Below are 26,248 nucleotides of genomic sequence, written 5' to 3' on the forward strand. Positions count from 1 at the left end.
AGTTCCTCCCCATCTTCCTGGGCTGTACTAGCACCTCTGCCCAGCTAGAGAACACTGAACATGAAGACCAGCCTCAACTCTGTTAACCAGATGGCTATGGCCATCAGCAATTGGAGAGGAGTGATTGCCCTTTATCTTTTAAAGAAGATATCAGTTTTCATTATTTAGTAATGATATTAAAAGAACAATTATGGTAAACAAAGAACAGTAACCCAGAACAACCAATCAACGTTCAATTCACTGATGTGAGATCAGTGAAAGAAGAATTTTGATTGGCTGGTATGAAGTCAATTAAGTTGCCCATTGCTCTTCGTCTCGGAACACATAAGGTTTATTTCTCCCACGTCCGATTACTTCTAGGATTGTAAAGCTGCTAAAGGATTCATATCCTCCCACTACAATTTACATATTTTATTATGTAGATATGACAGAAAACACTCCTTATGTATTTCTGTGGATAAACAAGCTCAGTTTGAGGTAATTGTGAATATTTATACAGCCATTAAGAAAATCACGAGTTTGAGAGGCTTAAGTCTCTTATCTGCATTTCCATTCTCCTATACAGTTTGTCTATATAAACATTAGCTTTTCTGCTTCACCAGTTCGAAACTGAACCTCATCCAGTGGGAGCTGTTGTGGAAATACTGCAGATGCTGGAGAAGGACATGTCATCCTCCCCTTCCCTAAGTCACTTTCAGTCCAAATAATACGGATATTTTCTGTGATGTGCAGCTGTGTGATTGACGCTTGCATAATTTACATGCGTTCAATTCACAGACCCAACACTGGCTTGCAGCAGGCTTCTTTCAGGAACAGAAGAGGAAATGATTGCATTAATTGTAGACCTCCAGTAGTCACGATAATATAGGCATATGTATGCCAAGCACTTTTTTTTATCTTGCCTTTCTTTAGATGTGCCTAGCTTTCCAAGGGAGGGAAGAAACTGCATCTGTTTCACGTATGTTTACACCCAAGTGGATGCAAATCGCGTTTGTACTTGTAGACCTTACTGATTATTGGCCATTTCAACCTGCACTGGAATTAGAAGTGGTCCGCTGGTCTGGCGTAGTAATAATAAAAAGTGATGGCAAACATATGTCGTTTGTGTACACTTAATAAACTGTTCTTTCTTATCTTTTGGCAGAGATAAATTATATTTTAATGATGTGTCATTTTGATGCAGTTAATCTTCGTGCTCAGCTTGGGCTGCGATGCTCGGCTGACCCTTTCTTTGTTTTGTGCAGGCTGGGAATTAATTAAACATTGCCATTTCTGTATGATTTTTGTTGTAGCAACTGACCTGTAGTCAGATTGTTTGTGGACTTGCTTTTAGCGGCACATTTTACCAGACGACATGGCTTTCGAGTCCACCTACTCCCAGCTTCCACTTTAAATTTTAATGCTGTGCCAGCAGAGTCGCGTAGGCCAAAGTATACGCATATATGGCTGCATAGGGAATTCAAACCCACGGATTGGGATCACAGGAATCAGAACTATGCTTCTTTTTCCGGCGTTTAAAGAACAAAATCATCCATCCGTTTCAGCCAGAGTTGGAGGCTTGTAATAGTTAGGATTACATTTTTCGGTTTCAGTCTATTTGGGAAATGGCGACTTGCGATCAGAAACAATTACTGACGAGATTTATGTGAAGGGTGGTGTATTTCGTAGGACGCGGAAGCAGTGTTCATTTTTATAGGTAATCAGGTGGAAACTCAACTTTGCAGAACTCCACGAGATTCATTTGACCTTTTGATTTATACTTGGAGCTGTTACAATGGGAATTCAGCTTTGTAGCAGTTCATCTAGTTCATAGACTTGGATGAATACAGCACTATGAGAGATATTCCATCAGGAATTTAGCATTTTGTGGTGCCATGGTTTAGGAAGACTACAGTTCACATAATCTACCTAGTAAGAAAGAATTAAATGTGGCTAATGGAATAAGTCAAAATACATACAAAGACACGCACGCCATGTGTTTCAATGCAATTAAGAAAGTACTGTATATTAAAAAAGCTAAAGAGTAATTATAGAAATACACTGGATATAAAGATATACACAAAGAACAAGTACAAAACCAGAGGTAACGAGTATGCTGGACATAAGTATATGGTAAGCAATCAACAGTATGCAGTTACAGTATAGGGGAAAGCATATACAACCTAAACAACCTTCCTTGTAACTAGTGGTAAAGCACTGCAATAAATGGGGATATGAGTCGCTGCAGGTAATCTACAAAGATCAAAACAAAAGGTGCACAGTCCAGCAATAAAAGCAGGAGGAGGAACACCAGTCCACAGCTATGACCCAAACGGCGTTTCAGAAAATATTCCTCTATCAATGAAAATCACCAGTGCTAGCAACTGAAGCTGTGTGGAGAATTGCGGCCGTTTGGGTAAAAGCTGCTGCTCTATATACCGAACACGTTGATGACAGCGCAAGTTAATTCAGGCGCGGCTATTCCGTCAATGTAATTATCGGCTACAGCACTCTTTCACGGCGCATACTGTATAAAATGGGCGCATTTTACGGCTATAACTTCCTTCAGATATTAACGCGGCTATTCATTATCCCTGCTGAAACTCCACACTAGTTATCACTGCATAACTGTGCATTACCGAAGCAGGAAAGCAGGTGGCAAATTAAAACTATTAATATATTTACCCGAACATTATAGGTTTCTAAGAAAAACTGTTCTCTCCAATATGCGGCTGTTCAATTATCGGTAAACTCTGCTCACTGGCACTGCAGGTTTACTTGCATCTAAGTTTACTGCCAGACTTCATAGCCAGTTTTGCTTTCTGCTGGCTTGCAATGTAACAGAATATTGTTCAAAGAAGAATAGCGGTATAAGAATATATATCGGTCAAAGAATATATAGGTCAAATAATATCGGTAATATAATATCGGTCAAATAAATACCGGTCAAAGAAGGCTGGTTATTGCTGCACGGACTGAACCTTGCATCTCTCATCCCAACCTGCCCATCCACGGAGTGTGCACAGAGCCAGTCTGTACATACACCCTGAGGACTACAAGCCAAAGTCAAATCTCTCCCACTGTGGTCAGCAAGATTTATGTGTCCTGCAAGCTGCTGACCCCAGAGTGCCTGACTATCTCCATCCTCTGCATTCTGCAGACCTTACTGATCTTCTGAGCAATGACATTTACAGCCACTTTATAACATGGCATTCCAGCTGCGGCAAGTCCCTGATCCTCTGTCCAGTGTTTAAAATAACTAACACTAACTACAGTATGTGTTTTCTCTGACAATTTTACTCCAGAGCCATTATTATTCAAGAATTATATTTATAATTTTTTTCCTACTACTAAATAGCCCCTAGTTAACGCCGCTATAATATGTCTTCATCTAATTTGTACATTATCGGCTATTTCTACAAAATGTCAATTCACTACACTATAGACTAATATCCACTATTTGTCTGCAAGTTGAAGCAACAACCGATATGGGCACCCTCCTCTGCTGAATCAAATGTGAGTGTTTAAGGGGTCCCAAGTAGTAGCAACACAGATCAGCTTAGAGTTCCTGGATGGAAAGTGCTGAAATACAATGTAACAAAGTCTCATGGGATTTCCCACATCAACAGGCTGGATACAATGTAGCAGCTGGGGTTTCTGGAATACAATGTAACACGTCTTATACAGTGTAATAACTCATCTCGGTATACAGATCCTGTAATAGTAGTGCTGGAAGCTAACGGAAAAGATCAGGTCAGCTTAGGAGTCCTGCAGGTGCTCAGATACGATCTATAGAGTGAATGAGAGTCAAAATGCTGAATACAGACAATGGTGAAGAAGTTTCATACAACAGATCACCATCTCCTCTGAGTTCAGTGCTCTTTACAGGTAACAAGTGGCTGTGGCAGAGCACAGCAGGGATCGGGACACGTGCTTCAGCCTGGCTGGCAGTATGGGCATATAGTAAAATATTGTTATTCAATATAGATATTTTACATTTATATAGTAAAATATCAGTATTTCATAATGATATTTTACAACAACTTTACTGTGCGCCCTTATTTCCCACTAACCTGTACTATTTTCAATGTTTGCTTCCTATAGCTGCTTGTTATGTGTAGCCTTGTTTTAGCGGCTTTGAAACGACTTCAATAGGGAATTTTTACAAATTTTCACTTAAAGTTTAACATAAATTAAGGACTGTGTGTGTGCATTTTGCTTTTATATGTTAGAGAAAAAGCGGCTATAGGGAGCATATGCTATCAATAGCAGTGATTCACAGCCCTATAATCACTGTAATTTACAGGATATCCTCCCTACAGCCGACTTTTTCTCTAAGGTATGAAAGCTAAATGTACACATATAGCCGTTAATAAACATGAGGAGAAAATTAGGGGAATGTTGCATTTCAAGCATTTACTATAGCCGCTACATAAGGCTAAAGATCTCTACTATTTCTGTCTTCTAGCTACAGCCGCACAGCTCGGCACAGGATCCCATTAATTGATATAGTGTAGGCAAGTTCTGAAACGTTGAATAATAGTTGCATACAAACCTGTGAATTAAGTACTAAAATAAAGCTGAAGATCTCTACTATTAGAATCTTATCCTCCTTACAGCCGCACAATGTTGTTTTAGTATGAATTTATATAGCGCTAACTTCAATTGAAATTTAAGTTGACCGATATCCGCGCCCATTTTAGCTTACGGCTATTTTAAATGTACGCCTATATACTTTCTTAATTGCATTGAAACACATGGTGTGGTTGGCTTTGTATATGTTTTTTATTTCTGTTTGTGACACAGCACCCAGACTAAGATATTTGTGTAGCAAATATTGCTTAGTTTAGAGGAACTGTTGTGAAAATCTTAAAATTTAACATGCATACAAATAAGAAGTAAGTTTTTTCCAGAGTAAAGTGAGTCATAAATTACTTTTCTCCTATATTGCTTTCACTTACAGTAAGTAGTAAAAATCTGACATTACCAACAAGTTTTGGACTAGTCCTTCTTCTCATAGGGGGGTTCTCAGGGTTTTCTTTATTTTTAAAAGCACTTAGTGAATGGCAGTTGCTCTGTCCAACTGCCAAAATAGTGTGCAGCGAGCAGGGAGGCTGGCCAGCATCTTGGTATTAATAATTTTCAGGGAATGTCTTTATAAAGAATAAAGGCCATGCTGAGAATCCCCCATGAGGAGATGGACTAGCCCAAAACCTCCCGTAATGTCAGATTTCTACTACTTACTGTAAGTGACAGCAACATAAGAGAGAAGTAATTTATTGCTCATTTTACTCTGGAAGAAATGTATTTTTTATTTGTATGTGTTTTAAATTTTAAGATTTTCATGACAGTTCCTCTTTAGTACTTGTTGTACATGCAAATTGTGTGCATTTACTCACATTTTCTTGTATGAATAGGTGGCCCATAGACTATTAGAAGATACTAAATAATTGGTGCTGCTTAGTGATATCTCACATAATGTTACATGGTCATTAGAAGTCTCACCGATAAATATGAAGTAACCCAAGGGTGCTGTACATTCTATGCTATTTTCCGTTTAGCAGCTAGGATCCATTCCAAGGCACTTTGATTAGGCTGACCAGTTTTTGATTCCTCAGTGATTCCACATTATGACAGAATTGTTTTACACTAAGACATTTCCACCATACAGGGACATGACAAGTAGTCTCTCAGGTCTGCACATGTAGAAATTGCCTTTTCTCTGACAAAGACAATCTTCTATGCATGTACATTAGTGGGCTCCCAGGGGGCTCTGTCCCAGATAGTTATGTATTTCATGGCTTTGTAAGTCCTTGAAAAGCAGCACCAAACAAATACATTTATAACATACAGAGATTTGGTTGTACTTTCTTTTTTTCAAGGCCCAAAATACATTTTAGGTTAAAGCAAGTGTATGCTCAAATAGGGATGGTCAATGAGATTCAAATAATTTCGAGTTTATGCAGGATTATGCAAATTTTGCAGCTTGAAAATGGACCAATTGAATTGTACCTCAGCAGGATGTGATTGGTTCATTTTGAAGCTGCATACATTTGCATACAAAATCTGCATAATGCTGCATCAACTAAAAATTATTTGCATCTCACAAAGTCTACTAATTTCATAGTAAGAAACCGTTTGTTTTAGTATGATGAACAAGGCTGGATTATACTTTTTCTGCCAAAACAGGCCAACTTTTTGGAGACTTCCTTTTGTGTGTAACATCCATGTACTGCCTCTCTCTTCGATGTACAGCTCCCTTGGGCAGCATCTCCCCTCCTCCATGTATTGCTCCCCATCTGCAACCTCCCTTTTCAATTTGCAGTTCCCTCATCCATATTCTGCTACCCCTTTGGGCAGCAGCTGTTTTGGGGCCAGACCGGTGTGGCCTTTCCAGAAATCTGGCCCTAAAAGGGGAGTTATTCTGCTCATTCCATAAATAAACATTACTTAAAGTAACCCTGAGATAAGACTCTGCTTTCAGAACTTGTATACTGCCATATAGTTCAGTATCTCATTCAGTATTTATCAAAATAAAAATAATTACTTTATCAATATTGGTCAAATGGCAATTATATGCTGTTCATAAATTGCATCTTATGCATTATTTAAGAACTAGTTAAAAGGCCAGCCCGTTGAAAAAAACAGGTGCTAGTACGTGCAAGACCCAGCCAACTGGCCCTACTTACTTACTGATCAATTGTGGGCTAGCTTGCTGCTTCTTCTTGTATTGCTTGTGCTGCTTCTGTGAGCCACTGCAGCTTCTGGCCCTCTGGCCCTTTAAACCTCCTGATTCCTGTTGTACCAGAGCTACATTATTGGGTAATGCTGTGGTGGATATGCCCCAGTCCCTGTTGTACCATTCAGCCTTATAGCTGGACTGACACAGAGTCTATGTCAGGGCAGATACTGGGCCTTCTAATTGACAGGGCCTATATTGACTGCCTCAGTTGCATTGGCATTGAGCCACCCCTTTATAAAATATTAACAGTTTTCAATAAAACATTTAAAAAGTACTTCAGCTATGAATTATCTGTTATAGAAAATGATGATTTTAGAAGGCTGAATGATGTTGGTCAGACTTGGGTAGCTTTTCCATCCTTTGGTTAATCAGATATAGTACTGTGATGTATGTGTCCCTGTGTCTCAGCTCTGCTCTGGATGTAAGGCACACAGCAGTCCAATGAGGCAAATAACAGCTCAAGCAGCAGTAAAACAACACTGCACACATTGTAAAGACTAATTTGACAGCATGAGTGATACCGCACTCAACTTTTTCTTCCACCATAAACTTTTTTATTTACAGTCTAGAGTACATCTGTACATATTTGCTGGAGGAAATCAGGAGCTTGCTGAACAATGGTATCCTTTTTCAAAATGTTCTAGCTTCCCAGTGCATCAATCATTGCTGAGAAATCCTGGAGGTGCCTTCCGATTTGCATTTCATGAACCTAAACAGTTTTCCATAAACAGGCAATATACATTAAGCAGTGAGTGGGACAGAATAACTGTGTTTTAAAAGACCAATGTGGCAAAAAAAATTGTAAAATTTAAAATACCGGTACATATTTTTAAGTACCTTTCTCCCAAAGTAAAATGCACTATAAATTACTTTTCTCCTATACTGCGGTCGCTTACAGCTGACAGATTTTCCGATTAGTCTATCGCCTCATGGAGGATTCTCAGTGCAATACTTCTTTTTAGAAAAGTACTCTATGGAAAGGAACTATACAAAATGCTGGTTGGCCTCCCTGTTCACTCGCACACTACTTTGGCAGCTGGATTGAGATTAGCGATTCTATAGCACTAAACGCGATCGCCGGGAAATCACCTGAAAATGGTGCAGGATACAAATTTGCGTTTGGCCATTTGCATTAATCGCCGGGGATTAACCCTAATCGCCCAAGTGAGAACTGGCCCATACGTTATTATTGCACCAGCGCTTTAAAAAGCGCTAGCGCTTGAGCATTTTGCCGAAATCGCTGGCAAAACGCCAGTGTTTTTTAAAATAAAGAAAACCCTGAGAATCCCCCATGAGGAGATGAAATAGTCCAAAAACCTGTCAAATCTGTCTGATTTCTACAAACTATTGTAAATGAGAGTGACGTAGGAAAAAAAATGTTTCATAGTGCAATTAACTCTAAAACAAAGTACAATTTTATAATCATTCATTTTGAATTTTACAAGTTATTGCGATAGTGGTCCTAAAACCCTTTCTGCTCGTGGACCAACAGAGAAGCGCTTGCCCCAGATCCTGATGTTCTTGGCTGGCCACGCTGTCGTCAGATCTAGTCTCACATGGTGTCATGTACCTCTGATCACAGTGTTGTACTAAGTTCAACATTTCAATTACCTCCGACACCACGCTGCGCCACATTTATATATATATTTCTATATATTCTGTGGGTGCTTTAAGGCCAGCGCTGGGCAAACTACGGCCCACGGGCCAGACTAGGAACGCTTGCTCTGATACTCTGGCCTGCCGATAGGCAGCTAGATCCCCCTCCTTCCCCTCTCCCTCCCTCCAGAGTCGTGAGCCCTCCCTGCAGGGCGGCATCACATGACATGATGTTGGGACGAGTCAGGGTATTATACGCTGGCTGCCAGTGTGCAATATATTGGCACACCCAACATGTCATGTGACGCCCTGTTGCCATGGAGACCCGACGCTGGACAGTCATCGGGTGAGTTTTAATTTTCCCCCATTACCGCCCGCTTGCGACTCTGCAGGGAGGAAGGGTAGAATTTTAGTAATGCGGCCCGAGGTCCGCAGCATGCAGCCCAGGCCGCTCAAAGTTTGCCCAGCCCTGATTTAGGCTTACGATGACCGAGCTGATCTAGTTGAACATAGTCTACATGGCGTCAGGCCCCTCTGATCAAAGTGTGGGTTTAAGTCATGTTGATGTCCTTCTACACCATGTTGCTCCACATATTGTGTTTTTACATGGGGTAATGGGCATTGCACCTTGGAGCTAGAGCATGCATGCCCGGCTATCCCTCTGATTGACGGGTCACCTCCTCACACTAGTGCTAAGAGGTGGAAACCTTATCGGCTCCCACCGCCACAGCACAAGATAGGAAAGGGTTGAAGTGAGTGTGTAATGTTATTGTTCTTTTATTATATGTTTTTATTTTTAACATTTTATTATTTTTAACATTTTATCTGATAAATATATTGTGTGGGTACGTCTATGTACTATACTGTAAGCTGTATACAGCACTTCACAGAATCTTGACTAAATATTGTAATGATCCGCTCAGCTGGCTGCACAGGCAGACAGCTGTTTGACCATCCCTCTAGTCTGTGGGCTGCAGGTCTCTGGAAGAGAGACCTGTCTTTTCTTTGCAAGTTCCAGACCTGTTCTGCTGCTGAGGGATTTGCATACATTTGTTATGCAAATCACCTAGCTGCCTCCTTTGTAGGCTGGCAGTATAAAAAGCCATGTTTTCCCAGAGTCCTTTGCTGGTCATCCCTTCAGGGTTTGTTGAAACACTCCTAGAGTGTCAGCCGTGCTATTTCTTGTCAAAGCTAATTCTTGAGACTGCACTAGGCAGTTTCCCTAGTGCAGTTAGATTATCTGTTTTGTCTGTATTGCCTCTCTGCTGCGATTGTCCTGTCGCCAACGGTGGGTGTCAGGAAATCGTTCTGTCTGTCTGGGGGTGCTGACCAGAGCGGCAGTTTCTACTGGTAGCCCCTTCTGTTCATCTTGTTTGGATCGCACTGGCCTCTAGCGGTAGTGGCTGTGGATCCTTCTGATCTGCTTTCTTGGAGTATAGCTGGAGCAGCGGTTGCTACCTGCTGTCTCATCTGTCTGTCTTGTTTGGATCGCACTAGCCTCTAGCGATAGTGGCTGTGGATCCTTCTGATCTGCTTTCTTGGAGTATAGCTGGAGCAGCAGTTGCTACCGGCTATCTCATCTGTCTGTCTTGTTTGGATCGCACTAGCCTCTAGCGGTAGTGGCTGTGGATCCTTCTGATCTGCTTTCCTGGAGTATAGCTGGAGCAGCAGTTGCTACCGGCTATCTCATCTGCCTGCCTTGCTTGGATCGCACTAGCCCCTGGCGGTATCGGCTGTGGATCCTTCTGATCTGTGTTCCTGTCCCTGTACCCGGATCGCACTCGCTCTGGCGGAAAGAGCAGTGAATCTTCCCTAGCCTGTTCCTGACCCCAGATCGCACTCACTCTGACAAAAAGAGCAGTGGATCTATCCTCTCTTATTCCTGTTTTCCGTTTGTCTGTCTTGTCTGATACGAACGCTTGCTGTAGGCTCGGTGAGGTAACCGCTAAGCAAGCGCTCACGTCCTCTGTTTTGTGTTTGTCTGTCGTTGGTTAGTTAGGCGTGCTTGTCTCTGTTGCGCTTAACGTGCAGAGATCGCACTGTAAACGCGTTCGCTGTTGCGAATGAGTGCGGTGTTCGCGTTTGGTTAGCGTTTGTTGTTTTTGTTGTTTTCTCATTGTCGTTTGCTGTGCCTTTGCTGCTCTTGAGTTTTGTTCTGATCAGTCTTGTGTCACCTTTCTCGCGATCGCGTTCTTGCTTTTGTTTCTGCTGATGGGTGTTCACCGTTGCAGGGTCGCGCCTAGATTGGTGAACACACATTCATCCTGTATCTGTGCTCTTTCTCTTTAAGGGCTGTTCAGCCCCGCATTGTCTTAGATCTGTACAATTCCCATCTGGCATTAGTGGCTGTGCAGAGGCTGTGCTCGTCTGCAGTCCACAGCGCCATCTGCCAGTGGGAATTGCCCTCTGCAGGTGCATTGCACCTAGCCTGGGTTCACCCAATTGTACGCTTGTGGCGGGTTTTCGCTGTGTCAGTGCGCATTTTGTGCGCTGACCGCGAAAACGATTCCGCAAACGTTACAAATATACTTTCTTCACCTTACATCGTTTAGTGTTGCTTCAGTATGCCTTTGTTTGATACCTAGAAAGTTTGGCGAAAATAATTTTTAATCTGAACCCCATTGAAATTAATGGATACAAAGTTATGATGGTTTATGATGGTTTGTTTGGATCCCTGGAGGTCAGCTATGGTAGACAACAAAACGTTTGTTGAAATCCATTACATGTCTAGGGAACCTGTTGCTATCCTACCAATTAATGGTATTTTAGTAGACATTGGTGATCACCCATGTATGCAATCTGAAAAGAGACGTTGTATTGAACAAATAACAACACTTTTCTGGAACAGTTTGTTCACCTTCTTTATGAGTTATTTGAAAGGAGAAATTAAAGTGACCTTTATAGCTCAGGTTTATAGAGGTGTCTTATGGCTTGGAGGTTTCCAGGGACCTCCAAAAATACTTAATAAATACTTGCAAAATAATGAATGCTCACAGGACTGAAAAAGGTTACAAAACTGTTAACAAAGATTTTGGACTTCTCAAGTTTAGTGTCAGGTGGAGTGTATAAATGATAGTAAATCAACACAATAGTTATACTCCCCATATGTGCTCGACCAATACAGGTCACATCAACAGCACCTGGTGTAGTACTCTAGGAGGTCTCAGAGAACCTCAGGTTCACATTTAAGAAACTAAAACTAGTCAGTGTTCAAGAGTTCACCATCAGAACACTGAGCCATAATGGTGTATATAGCAGAGTTGCAAGCAGAAAGCCACTGTGAAAGAAAGAAAGAAAGAAAGAAAGAAAGAAAGAAAGAAAGAAAGAAAGAAAGAAAGAAAGAAAGAAAGAAAGAAAGAAAGAAAGAAACTTGTACATAAGCCAAAAGACTTCTGGAAAATGTTATTTGGATGAAAAATAGATTTTTTTTGTTTGGCTCAATGCAGTTGTTGAAAGCAAGAGTTCATATACGTTTGCTACATACAATGGGTTGCAAAAGTATTCGGCCCCCTTGAAGTTTTCCACATTTTGTCACATTACTGCCACAAACATGCATGAATTTTATTGGAATTCCACATGAAAGACCAATACAAAGTGGTGTACATGTGAGAAGTGGATCGCAAATCATACATCATTCCAAACATTTTTTACAAATAAATAACTGCAAAGTGGGGTGTGCGTAATTATTCGGCCCCCTGAGTCAATACTTTGTAGAACCACCTTTTGCTGCAATTACAGCTGCCAGTCTTTTAGGGTATGTCTCTACCAGCTTTGCACATCTAGAGACTGAAATCCTTGCCCATTCTTCTTTGCAAAACAGCTCCAGCTCAGTCAGATTAGATGGACAGCGTTTGTGAACAGCAGTTTTCAGATCTTGCCACAGATTCTCGATTGGATTTAGATCTGGACTTTGACTGGGCCATTCTAACACATAGATATGTTTTGTTTTAAACCATTCGATTGTTGACCTGGCTTTATGTTTAGGGTCATTGTCCTGCTGGAAGGTGAACCTCCGCCCCAGTCTCAAGTCTTTTGCAGTCTCCAAGAGGTTTTCTTTCAAGTTTGCCCTGTATTTGGCTCCATCCATCTTCCCATCAACTCTGACCAGCTTCCCTGTCCCTGCTGAAGAGATGCACCCCCGAGCATGATGCTACCACCACCATATTTGACAGTGGGGATGGTGTGTTCAGAGTGATGTGCAGTGTTAGTTTTCCGCCACACATAGCGTTTTGCATTTTGGCCAAAAAGTTCCATTTTGGTCTCATCTGACCAGAGCACCTTCTTCCACATGGTTGCTGTGTTCCCCACATGACTTGTGGCAAACTGCAAACGGGACTTCTTATGCTTTCTGTTAACAATGCCTTTCTTCTTGCCACTCTTCCATAAAGGCCAAATTTGTACAGTGCATGACTAATAGTTGTCCTATGGACAGAGTCTCCCACCTGAGCTGTAGATCTCTGCAGCTCGTCCAGAGTCACCATGGGCCTCTTGACTGCATTTCTGATCAGCGCTCTCCTTGTTTGGCTTGTGAGTTTAGGTGGATGGCCTTGTCTTGGTAAGTTTACAGTTGTGCCATACTCCTTCAATTTCTGAATGATCGCTTGAGCAGTGCTCTGTGGGATGTTTAAGGCTTTGGAAATCTTTTTGTAGCCTAAGCCTGCTTTAAATTTCTCAATAACTTTATTCCTGACCTGTCTGGTGTGTTCTTTGGACTTCACGGTGTTGTTGCCCCCAATATTCTCTTAGACAACCTTTGAGGCCCTCACAGAGCAGCTGTATTTGTACTGACATTAGATTACACACAGGTGCACTCTATTTAGTCATTAGCACTCATCAGGTAATGTCTATAGGCAACTGACTACACTCAGATCAAAGGGGGCCAAATAATTATGCACACACTACTTTGCAGTTATTTATTTGTAAAAAATGTTTGGAATCATGTATGATTTTCGTTTGACTTCTCATGAGTACACCACTTTGTGTTGGTCTTTCATGTGGAATTCCAATACAATTTATTCATGTTTGTGGTAGTAATGTGACAAAATGTGGAAAACTTCGAATACAAAATTTGGAAAAGGCCGAATACTTTTGCAACCCACTGTACATAAAAATAACTTTGGATCATTTTCCTCACCTGTTAGGGCCGGTTCACACAGATGTTTGGCGGTGTTTACCGCCAAGCATCCAGGAGTTGCCTGTAATGATATCATACAAGTGAATGGGAGCATTTATATTGTGCGGTTACCGTCCAGGGTCGGACTGGGACACCAAGGGCCCACCAAGGAAGTTTCAGCCTGGGGCCCACCCCCCTCTCCTCCTCCTCCCTCCCCCCCCCATTTTTGGCTCACATACACATGTACTCTAGAAATTTTGCATGACTTTATGGTAGGGAATAGATTGTGAGCAATTCTGAGGACAGTCTCCAATACGGAACTAAATGGGTGTCACCACGCACTGGAACATCGGCGTGGTCATGATGAGTCATGGACAGACTTAAAAAAAATACAAAACACAAAATAAGTAGCGGCATTATTCACAGAGATTAGGTCTGACCAGATACATTTTAGATAAAATATTCAAGTAGTTACATGCCTCATGATAATTCATCAAGTAGTCAAATGGCAGCAGATACCCTCACAAAATGCAATCAGGTTGACGGCAGATACCCCCACACAATGCAATCAGGTTGGTGGCAGATACCCCCACAAAATGCAATCAGGTTGACGGCAGATACCCCCACACAATGCAATCAGGTTGACGGCAGATACCCCCACAAAATGCAATCAGGTTGATGGCAGATACCCCCACAAAATGCAATCAGTTTGGCTGCAGATACCCCCACACAATGCAATCAGGTTGGTGGCAGATACCCCCACACAATGCAATCAGGTTGACTGCAGATACCCCCACAAAATGCAAACAGGTTGGCTGCAGATACCCCCACACAATGCAAACAGGTTGGCTGCAGATACCCCCACACAATGCAATCAGGTTGGCTGCAGATACCCCCACACAATGCAATCAGGTTGGCTGCAGATACCCCCACACAATGCAATCAGGTTGGTGGCAGAGATACCCCCACACAATGCAATCAGGTTGGTGGCAGAGATACCCCCACACAATTCAATCAGGTGTGCTGCAGATACCCCTACACAATGCAATCAGGTTGGTGGCAGAGATACCCCCACACAATGCAATCAGGTTGGTGGCAGAGATACCCCCACACAATGCAAGTCCCCCCCCCAGCTTGGAAGGGGGGGCGGAGGGCACAGATCAGCGGGCACAGATCAGCGGGGAAGCCTCCCCCCTCCCTCACCTAGGGGCTCCCCCTTCTGCGCACCCCCTCCTCCAGAAGTGCAGCCAGCAGCGAGCGGAGAATAGCTACAGAGATGATGCTAGCTCCGCTCCGAGTCCGCATGCCGCTGCCCTGCTGGTCTCTGTTTGCTGTAGTGACGCTGTCCAATCACGCTCTCGCAGGAAGTACTGCGAGAGCGTGATTGGACAGCGTCACTACAGCAGACAGAGACCAGCAGAGCAGCGGCATGCGGACGCGGAGCGGAGCTAGCATCATCTCTGTAGCTATTCTCCGCTCACTGCTGGCTGCACTTCTGGAGGAGGGGGGTGCGCGGAAGGGGGGCCCCTAGGTGAGGGAGGGGGGGACGCTTCCCCCCCTCCTCGCCGCTCTGTGCCAAATTCCCCCCCCTTCCAAGCTGTGCCCCCCTCCCTCTTACCTCTGGGGCCCCCAGGAGGAGGGGCAGTCGGGGCCCACCGATGGGGCCATCGGTGGTTCGTGGCTCAGTCCGAGCCTGTTACCGTCGGTTACTATCAATTGCGCAAGCGCGGCATTCCGATTCCAATTTTACTGCGTCGTTTCAGCCGACCCTAGAACTTCTAGGGTCGATTCTCTGCCGTATCTTCATGTCCTCTTGCAGGGACGAAAACCACTGATCCCATCAGGACGCCGACAATCACCGCAGAAAGCCCCCGAGCAAGACGAGAGTAAACGAGATGACACACTGGAAGCCGCCCGTCTGAACCGGCCCTTAAGCAACTGTAATGTTTTTGACAATTTTGTCTCATTATCTAGTTGTAGGATTTGGTTGAAAAAAGAGACCAGGGTTCAGGAGGATATAGGTATGCTGAAGTATTGAAAATCCAGAGGGGTTCACAAACGATGTCACACAGCTTGTAATAATATGGAATGGATTGAGCACATTTAAGAATTCCCATTTCTATCAGCAGCAGACAAAAATGTAAAAGACCCGTTTACAGAAACAGTTAATGTCCTTTTTAATAGTTTCCGTTGCTCCACTCGTGTGTTTTTTGTCTTGTGATGCCATCAGGACTGTACATAGCACCTTCTTCAGATACAATCTACAGGCAAGACACAGCTCTCCTGACTGTTCTGACTCCTCTGTCTGCATTGGGTCATTCTTTACACAGTTGGTACTCTCGCCTCCTGCCTGCTTTGGAAAGGCCATTCTGTCACTTGATGACCTTAAGGGTTACAGTTCCTAAACCAGTGTGCTGCTGCTAAAATTTGTAGCGCAGGGACATAGAGGATATTTTTTGTTTGCATAAATAATTTAGTGCATTTCATATGTTTTAAAGTATTGATGAGATCGTCGCAATACATGAAGATTAAGAAGTAGTAACAAAGCATGAAGAACCTGTCACACTTGCTGCATGTCTGCACTCTCAAGCTGAAAGCCTTTGGGATATCTTGTGCACTAGTTACATAATCTTCTTGTCTGAAATGCATGAAGAACCGGTGTCACCACTCAGGTCATTTGCTCTGAGCTTTTGGCACCGACTCTAAATGCCAAGATGATCCAGGCAGCATTATTAAGGAACAGCATTAGGCTATTATCTGACTGCATGTTCTGTGGTGTGAAGAGATACATTATATAATGTCCCCACAGTCTCCAAGCCTCAGGTAGTGTGTAAGTACTGGAATCTGCATTCAATACTTATGAAGAAGGCAGCACGGTGGCGTAGTGGTTAGTGCTCTCGCCTTGCATCGAGAACTAAAGTTCGAATCCCAGCTAGGTCAACATCTGCAAGGAGTTTGCATGTTCTCCTTGTGTCTGTGTAGATTTCCTCGGGGCACTCTGGTTTCCTCCCACATCACAAAAAAACAACAACATACAGATAAGTCAATTGGCTTGACCTAAAAAATTGGACCTAGACTATGATACATGCACTACACAACATATGACTATGGTAGGGATTAGATTGTGAGCCCCTCTGAGGGACAGTTAGTGACAAGACAATATACTCTGTGTGCTGCGTAATATGTCAGCGCTAGCGCTATATAAATACTTAAATAAATAAATATAAATGAACTTTTTAGATGTTCAAGTTTTCACAGCTCAAGGCTTCTATGGGCAGAGGAACTGCTGGATGTCAGGTCTAGTCCTATTACATGTAGGTCTGCCCCGTAGTTATAAAAGTTTTTTTTCTTTTTACCAAGAAAGTGACAGGAAGGAAAATTAAGATATAAGCAATGAGAATAAAAATGAGGCTTTAAATCTATGATCATAAGAGCTTGGAAATGTGCTTCTGGGTGCTTCAACTCCTGATGTCTGCAAAAAGACTGTATTAAAATCTCTCCAACATACAGCACTAAATAAAAGCAGATGCCTGCATTAGAAGCTTTTACCGGATAAGCATACATATAATGTTATCATTATTGGGATTCACTGACTACAATACACAGCAGACTGGGGGGGCAGGATGTCTCTTGTAACTCCGCAACAGCCTGCACCTGTTCTTCCTCACCCTGGTGAACCTACAATGCCTTCTACTGCTTGAACCCATGTGTAAGAATGACACATTTGCTGCTAATCATTAGGGACTAGAGCATTAGCTGTTCTTAGTCACTACTGAGGAGCAGACAGAATACTGTATATTGTACAGGATCTTCTAAAAAAAATTAGCATACTGTGATAAAGTTCATTATTCCAGTAATGTACTGATAAACAGCAGTAGGGTATTGTACCGTGTTAGCCATCAGTAAAAGCAAGAAGTTTTAAATCAGGATGATACCATTTATTGGCTAACTACAAATGAATAAGAATAAACAAGCTTTCGGCCCTGCAGCCTCCGTCAGGTTTACATCCTGTTAGTTTGCAAGCTGGTGGTACAGACAGCTTATATACATGCAACATCAAAAGGGAAAACAGATATTTTTGATAAACGTTAGACTTTCATATATTTTAGATTCATTACACACAACTGAAGTAGTTCAAGCCTTTTATTGTTTTTCGTATTGATGATTTTGGCATACAGCTCATGAAAACCCAAATTTCCTATCTCAAAAAATTAGCATATTTCATCCGACCAATAAAAGAAAAGTGTTTTTAAAACAAAAAAAGTCAACTTTCAAATAATTATGTTCAGTTATGCACTCAATACTTGGTCGGGAATCCTTTTGCAGAAATGGCTGCTTCAATGCGGCGTGGCATGGAGGCAATCAGCCTGTGGCACTGCTCAGGTGTTATGGAGGCCCAGGATGCTTCGATAGCGGCCTTAAGGTCATCCAGAGTGTTGGGTCTTGCGTCTCTCAACTTTCTCTTCACACTATCCCACAGATTCTCTATGGGGTTCAGGTCAGGAGAGTTGGCAGGCCAATTGAGCACAGTAATACCATGGTCAGTAAACCATTTACCAGTGGTTTTGGCACTGTCAGCAGGTGCCAGGTTGTGCTGAAAAATGAAATCTTCATCTCCATAAAGCTTTTCAGCAGATGGAAGCATGAACCCACTTTTGAACCAGAAACAGCGGCAGAAGCGCCTGACCTGGGCTACAGAGAAGCAGCACTGGACTGTTGCTCAGTGGGCCAAAGTACTTTTTTCGGATGAAAGCAACTTTTACATGTCATTCAGAAATCAAGGTGCCAGAGTCTGGAGGAAGACTGGGGAGAGGGAAATGCCAAAATGCCTGAAGTCCAGTGTCAAGTACCCACAGTCAGTGATGGTCTGGGGTGCCATGTCAGCTGCTGGTGTTGGTCCACTGTGTTTTATCAATGCAGCTAGCTATCAGAAGATTTTGGAGCACTTCACGCTTCCATCTGTTGAAAAGCTTTATGGAGATGAAGATTTCATTTTTCAGCACGACCTGGCACCTGCTCACAGTGCCAAAACCACTGTTAAATGGTTTACTGCCCATGGTATTACTGTGCTCAAATGGACTGCCAACTCTCCTGACCTGAACCCCATAGAGAATCTGTGGGATATTGTGAAGAGAAAGTTGAGAGACGCAAGACCCAACACTCTGGATGAGCTTAAGGCCGCTATCGAAGCATCCTGGGCCTCCATAACACCTGAGCAGTGCCACAGGCTGATTGCCTCCATGCCACGCCACATTGAAGCAGTCATTTCTGCAAAAGGATTCCCAACCAAGTATTGAGTGCACAACTGAACATAATTATTTGAAGGTTGACTTTTTTTGTTTTAAAAACACTTTTCTTTTATTGGTCGGATGAAATATGCTAATTTTTTTGAGATAGGAAATTTGGGTTTTCATGAGCTGTATGCCAAAATCATCAATAAGAAAAACAATAAAAGGCTTGAACTACTTCAGTTGTGTGTAATGAATCTAAAATATATGAAAGTCTAACGTTTATCAGTACATTACAGAAAATAATGAACTTTATCACAGTATGCTAATTTTTTGAGAAGATCCTGTATATGCTACCAATAGCAGATAATACTAATGACACAGTACTTTAGGGCTCGTTTCCACTATAGCATATCCGCATGCGGGCACTGCATGCGGATTCGCATACTCAATGTTAGTGGATGGGGCTGTTTCCACGTGTGCGGCGGCGGCGGCGTTTTTCGGTGCGGGAAAAATCTGCACGACACGGTCGTCAGATTTCGCGTGCGGCAGGTATGCGGGCGAATCGCCGCTAATGCATTCAATAGGGAAATCGCATGCGGCTTTGTCATGCGGATTTCCCCGCGATTTCGCAGGCGATTTCGCATGAAAGGCAATGGAACTTTACACAGGCAGTGACATGGTTAAATTCGCCTGGCTCCTTGCCATGCGAAATCGCATGCGAAATCGCTGGTAAATCCGCATGGGTAAACGCAGCCGCATGCGATTTCTTCAGCGGTGGAATCCAGGCGATTCCGCACCGCTACAGTGGAAACGAGCCCTCAAGCATTAAAAAACTTACTGCAAGTCTACAGACAGAAAGTGGACAGAAGGTGGCTTCATAGAGATACAGTAAATAAGTGTACCTAATAATGCTGCAGATGAGTATATACAAATGCCTGCACATCCAGAGATCAGGTGAACTTTAAGTGCATACAGATAAAAAGGGCGCCACAATTAAAAAGGTGCAGGAGAAAGGAACTAGTAGAATATTGGTAAAATTAGCCTTCCCTGTCGATGCCTAACACTACCCAATCCCCCCTAACCCTAAGGCCACACACACACATCAGACCATAGTCTTTTGAAAATGAAAGATCATAGACCAATTTTACCCCCTTCCATGTAGTATAAGAGCCATACCTACACAGTCTTTTCTATTGAGCTGAGATCCCCATCAGACAGAAATCTTTGCAAGATGCTGCACACAAAGATGGTGTACAGACACAAAAGATCAGTATCTGCAAAAGATCTGTTCCTGCAAATTGCATTCACAGTCTATGAGATCTGCAGATCATCATACACACCTTGTTTAATTGACATTCATCTGCAGATCAGACAATCATCTGCAGATCTAAAAATCCATCCTGGTGGATCTGATCTGCAGATGAATGTCTGTTAAACAAGGTGTGTATGATGATCTGCAGATATCATAGACTATGCATTCATTTTGCAGGAACTGATCTTTTGCAGGAACAGATCTTTTGCAGATACTGATCTTTTGAATGTCTACAGCATCTTTGTGTGCAGCATCTTGCAAAGATTTCTGTTTGAAGGGGAGTTCAGCTCCATAGAAAAGACCGTGTAGGTATGGCTCTCATACTACAAGGAAGGGGGTAAAATTGGTCTGTGATCTTTCATTTTCCAAAGACTATGATCTGATGTGTGTATGAGCCTTAATGGCTCCCCCTGGCAATGCCTAACCTTAAGACACCCTTGGCAATGCTTAACTCTAAGGGCTTATTCACACTCCAAGAGCTTTTCTAAGCGCTTTGCGATTTTAAAAGCTCTTGCTAATGTTATTCAATGTGAATGTTCTCACTGGAGCAATGTGATTTTGTAAGAATCCCCCATAGCATTGCATTAGCACGAACATTTCAAATCACTAGCACTTAAAAAGCTCTTGTAGTGTGAACAAGCCCTTAAACCCACTGGCGATACCTAACCTTAAATACCCCACGCAGATGCCTAACACTAAAGACCAGCAAAAGCGCCTGACCCTAAAGACACCATAACACCCCCCCCCCCCCCCTTTTAACCCTAGCCAACAATATACAATGTTTATTGTCACAGTTAGTGGCTATTAGCAGTAATTTGAGTGCCCCATAAAATAGCGGGCAAATTCAGAAGCCAACAGGTGCTATAGCAGGTACAGGAATCAAGTCCTGCATTTTGAATGGGTAATGTCTGCACTCTATTACTGGCTAGTATATGCTGTTTCATAACAAGTTCCCAATGCACTTTTATTTCATTTAATTTTCAGATTTTTTTTTCTTTTGCAAAGAGCAGTGATCTTCAGTAAAACCATATTTTATGGTTTTGCAGCATACAAAGACGTTGCTTACTCAGATGTATCCTGTTTATTGGATACTCAATCACTTTTTAACATCCTCCTGACTTTATTGCTTGGAGTGATATAATTTCCTATAAGCATGTCTTTAAAGGAAAGCAAATTAAATTCTATCAAGCATTTTAAGATGTAGTGTTGCCTGTTTTTTATCTCCAGGACTTGTGCAAGCAGCGAAACCGAGAGTGAAGCTGGAGATTACATGGACCAACAATATGATGACCTCAGCAATAAGATGAATTTGGTGTCAGACCCAACGGGATTCCTGAGGATGGTCAGCAGAAACAACACTTTCAACAGGTAGGAGTTTTGTGCATTGTATTATACATGTTGTGCTTTGTGCTGCTGCAGTGTCTGGCTTCTGTCAGCCTTGGCCATTCAGTCCCTGTGATACCAGCTTTAAAGCAAGTCAATTAGTGTAGACATTTCTGCAGCTGCAGAGGAACGACACTCCATAAAATGCAAATGTTATTATTATGAAATTGTTCTTTATCTCAACTATTATGAGAGTCCTACATAACTCATTGTGGAACATAATTGGCTTCCTTGAGCAGATCTAATTATCCATAGAGTAGCAATCTGTTCTCCTCTGTCATATTTTACATTACCACGGGTAGTGACTATCCCTTCCTGGTTACGGTGAATCTGCCAGGTCTCTCCATGGCTCTTACTAATTTGAAAAACAAGGTGAAAGTCAATAAGGTTGAAACTAGTTTGATAATATTGCTATGGTTAGTAATCAAACCAGTATTATGTTAAACCCTTTTTATTCCATGCAATCACCCATGTCCCACCTAGCACTTGTTTTTTTTTTTTTTCCCGGTGTGTGGGGTGGACAGTGATGATATAGGGAGTGCTGCTATCTTCTCGCACTAGAGCGAGGAGGTGGCCCGGTTTTGGCCATGGGGCGGGGCTGGCACCAGCTCAGAGCTGTAGCTCCGCCCCATCATAACAATATTATATGGCCCAGAATGGTGCTGAAGAGGATCAAAGTCCAAAACTTTGCTCTACATAGCCTGACGCCACCCCGAAGTTGATCGGGCAATGGCGCCTCTAGCAGGGAGCCCAAATGCACCCAGTCACACTTTAACCTATTGTAAATCCACAGATTTTAGCCCTTTAAGGACTAATACCTTTTTTTTCTATTTTAATTGGCTCACAGTGATCACAAGGTCAGGAGCCAATCAAATTGGCTCCTGACCGGTTCATGGAGCTTAACTGAATTTCTCGGGAATGCAGCAAGCCAGCTGTCTACATCCTGGGAGACTGTAAATCGGACATAGATTTCAACAGACTGCATCCGGAAGAGGTTAAAGTCCCATCACAGGCACATTTGTTTTTCTAGGCCTGGGAAGGTATTCACTTGCAGAGCTTGTTTTTTTCTGTATATAATCTTGATTAGCTGACAACAAATAAATCAATTTTCCAGTTGGTAAGGATCTACTTTTTTATACTACACATGTGGTGGACCTGTCCTAAGTTCTCCTATATACAAAACAAGGTTACTCACCAGTTATCCTCAGTATTTCAGAGGACCCAGTTGAAGGACCCCAAACTTTTCTGTTAGGAGTTACAAACCACCTGGTACCAAATATGATCAGCATTAACTTTTACAGCATATTGTCAACGCAGTGAAAATTCATATCGCCACTAAATGTGGAACAGATGTCCTGTACTATTCACAAATTATTTCCACCAAAGATGTCACAATGACTTACAAGAATATTAATGCATGTATATGAGACAACACACCATTTACAAAACGTTTGGAGATCTTGGTTGGATAGAAATACCTCATAGATCGGTTTTACTCTGATGTCTGTGTTTTCATTCTAACTACAGAACCTTACATGAGCTCTCATCTGGATGCTATTTAGCCTTTAGTACAGTGTTTCTCAAACCTGTCCTCATGACTCCTCCTGTTTTGGAGGAAACCTCACCTATGCACAGGTGAGGTAATTAGTGTCTCAGCTAGTTGGATTCCATGTAGCTGAGACACTAATTATCCCACCTTTGCATAGGTAAGGTTCCCTGCAAAACATGCACTGTTGGGGATCACGAGGACAGGTTTGAGAAACACTGCCCTAGTTTTAGGTTTAATTCTGTACCTAATCACTACTACATTGATATAAAATGGTATATCTCGGAGCCTTTGGACAATGTTCACTTACCCATTTCTATTGAGCATATGTTTTGGTTAATGTTTGATTCATGTTGCATCTGCGATTTACTTCTTGCTTCAATGTAATTTTCTGTGTGTTGCAAATCTTCAGCTTTAATAAAGAGGTAGCTGAATTTAAAACACGTACAGCTGTTGACACTTGAAATAAGTACATTGACAGCACTTGCTCCTATTCATGCCCTGTACAAATGAAGGATGAAAAGGTTAACTATTTCAGGAATAAAAAAAAATAGGCTGTTATTAAATGGACACTGAAATCAGACTGTGCTGAGTGTTCCGGGTATCATTTGAGTGCATTTCAGTTATTTAGTAAGAATTTTGTAATTGCAGGTTTTACGCAAATGGATAAGTAATTACGGTATGCACATATTTTATGAACAGTAAAGTAGTAATCATTTCTTCTATATGTGTAAGATATTATTTTTATAATGGGAGTTTTTGCCTTTTGAATGGTTCCCACTCCTTGCCTGTCAGAAGCTCCTATGTAGGGGCCTTGGGCTACAGCAGTCGTTGCCTGTGATGTTTATTGCTTCTTCCAAGTAGATACTGGCAAAACTTCATCTGTTGATTCCTAATGGTTTCCTAGATGCAAAATGTCTAACGTTGTTCTCTCTTTGCCTGAGCCCCTCTCTCACCAGGAACATGACTAAAGGAGGTTCATTTACAAAAGTCTGGGAACACAAAAACTTAAGTGATCAAGCAAAATTTTTAAAATATTGTCTACTTTTAGGTGGCAAAAGTTTGTAATCTTCAGCTAGATCCTAACAGTAGAAACTACAGGTAAATGGACTGTTCTGTGCATGCATGTAGGCTGTTCTTCATGTATTAATGATATGGGGTGTGCGCATATTACTGGAGTATTATAAACAGTCACAGCCCAGGCACCATGTATAAACTTTCACCACCTAAAGCATCTTTCAGATGGGCAGCTGAAGGCTTGTTAGCTGCTCTTGTGCACTGTCTGGGCACTTGCTAGTGATTGGTAATGGCAGTTGACATAGAGTCACAACTGTGCAGCCATGCTCTATCACAGAGCAACACCACTGTGTGTTAAGCACTGACACGCGTGGCGTTACAACCTCTGCCATTTGGCTGCATTTAAATTGCATGTGAATGGTGCTCATCAGCTCAACAAGCAGACAGTTCAGCTGTCTGTCTGAAAGAGGCCTGATAGTGAAAACTTTTTCAATACTCCAGTCCAGTCCAGTCAGGGGACTCCATCTCATCTTGCTCAGCTTCACCTTCTTGCTTCATCTTTAACATGGTAGATTAATAAGCATCTGTGCACCCATACAGTGGCATAGCTAAGGAGTCAGCAGTTTTGTAAATTTTGTATTATTTAAAAAAAATGCGTATATACAGCTATTTTTGCAGGGTGTTCAGTCACTGGCTTTATTTGCGCTAATAATATTGACATATACAGCAAAAATGACTCACAAGCATAGGCTGTCTGGGTCATGGCATAGTCTATCCATTTCATTTTCTTGCTGAATCAATGATTAGATCAAAATTGATTGAAAATTGGACTGGTTAATTATAATTCTTTTTAACTTGTTCAGGACCGCGTCACTGTGGCGGCAGCCCCAGGACCGCCTAACGCCCATCGGTGTAAAAGACCTGGGGCTGGCTTTTGCAGGAGATCGAGTGCCGCTACGCGTGCATCTACGCTGATCGCCGCTGGGAGACTGTTAGACAGCAAAACCACTGTCTAATGCAGAAGCGTATCTACAGGGGTTCAGGCATGGCTCCTGCCATGGGCGCCACAGCACCATGGGCGCCATATCTGCCCCATTCCTTCCTGTCACTCAGAACTCACATCAATTCTGTTATCTGGAGAACATGGCTACTTCATTTATGTATGTAGGGCTCACTTGGCTTAGTGTAAAGAGGACAGAGAGGAAATAGGAGATTTCTATATAAAGTAACTTCAGCAATATCCAGAGCCAAAAAACAGGCAACCATAACACATGGACACGAGAGAGGATGCAGTTTTTACAGGGAAAAGGGGCTCCGACCAGGGGTGGGGGCGCAATTTCAGTGTTTGCCATAGGTTCTATATTACCCAGATACGCCCCTGGTCTAATTACCCTGTACAGCTCTGCGATCTAAGGCAGCGCTGTACTGGGGACAGCCGTATGACATGGCTGTCCCTATAGGCAGGGAAGTGATCCACTGTGATAGGCTGAAGCCTATCACAGCCAATCCCGCTGATAGGCTGGCAGGGGGAGGGAGGGAAAAAAATACAAGAACTTATTTAAAAATAAATAATAAAAATATTTATAAAAAAATAAACAAACATCTGGGGGACGATAAGACCCCACCAACAGAGAGGTCTGTTGGTGGGGAGAAAAGGGGGGGGGGGGGCACTTGTGTGCTGAGTTGTACGGCCCTGCAGCAAGCCCTTGAAGTTGCAGTGGCAATTTTTGTGAAAAACGGCCTGGTCTTTAGGGGGGGGGGGGGGGGGGGGGGTAAAGCCTGTGGTCCTGAAGTAGTTAAATATTGTACATTTTAATTTTTGAAAAGAGAGCATCACGGCAGATAGAAAAATAGCTTGAAATTGAATTGCCACATTGTCAGTTCTGTTTAATGGCAATGTCATTGTTTGCCATTTACAACTTAAGGTGGCCATACACTGGTCGATTTGCCATCAGATTTGACCAAAAGATAGATCCTTCTCTGATCGAATCTGATCAGAGAGGGATCGTATGGCCGCCTCAGATTGTGAATCGATTTCAGCCTGAAACCGCTGCCGACCCCCCCCCCCCCCCCCCCCCCCCCGCATACATTACCTTTTCCGGCCGGCGCGAGTCCCCTGGACCTTCTCCGCCTGGTCCCGGCATCTTCTCCGCATCGGCTCCCGGCTGGCATCTTCTCCCATCACCTTCCGCATCACACATCCGGCATCCGCATATAACTTTTTGTCACTCCAGTGACAGCGGAAGTTCAAATAGAGTGCCCTCTATTTGTACTTCCGCTGTCACTGCAGTGACACAGGAAGTTATGCCGGATGCCGTGATGCGGAAAA

The 26,248-nt window shown here is 42.7% G+C and overlaps 1 protein-coding gene across 1 annotated transcript in view; it reads left to right on the forward strand.

Annotated features, from left to right (window-relative positions):
- TTC28 (tetratricopeptide repeat domain 28) overlaps nt 1–26,248 on the forward strand; it is a 954,491-nt gene that overhangs the window by 685,339 nt on the left and 242,904 nt on the right. The window contains exon 13 of the mRNA XM_068238742.1: nt 21,201–21,341. Coding sequence (XP_068094843.1) covers nt 21,201–21,341 — 141 coding nt within the window. The remainder of the gene's footprint in view (nt 1–21,200; nt 21,342–26,248) is intronic.

Source organism: Hyperolius riggenbachi, chromosome 1 (assembly GCF_040937935.1).
Source record: "Hyperolius riggenbachi isolate aHypRig1 chromosome 1, aHypRig1.pri, whole genome shotgun sequence".
In the NCBI taxonomy this organism is placed as follows: Eukaryota; Metazoa; Chordata; class Amphibia; order Anura; family Hyperoliidae; genus Hyperolius; species Hyperolius riggenbachi.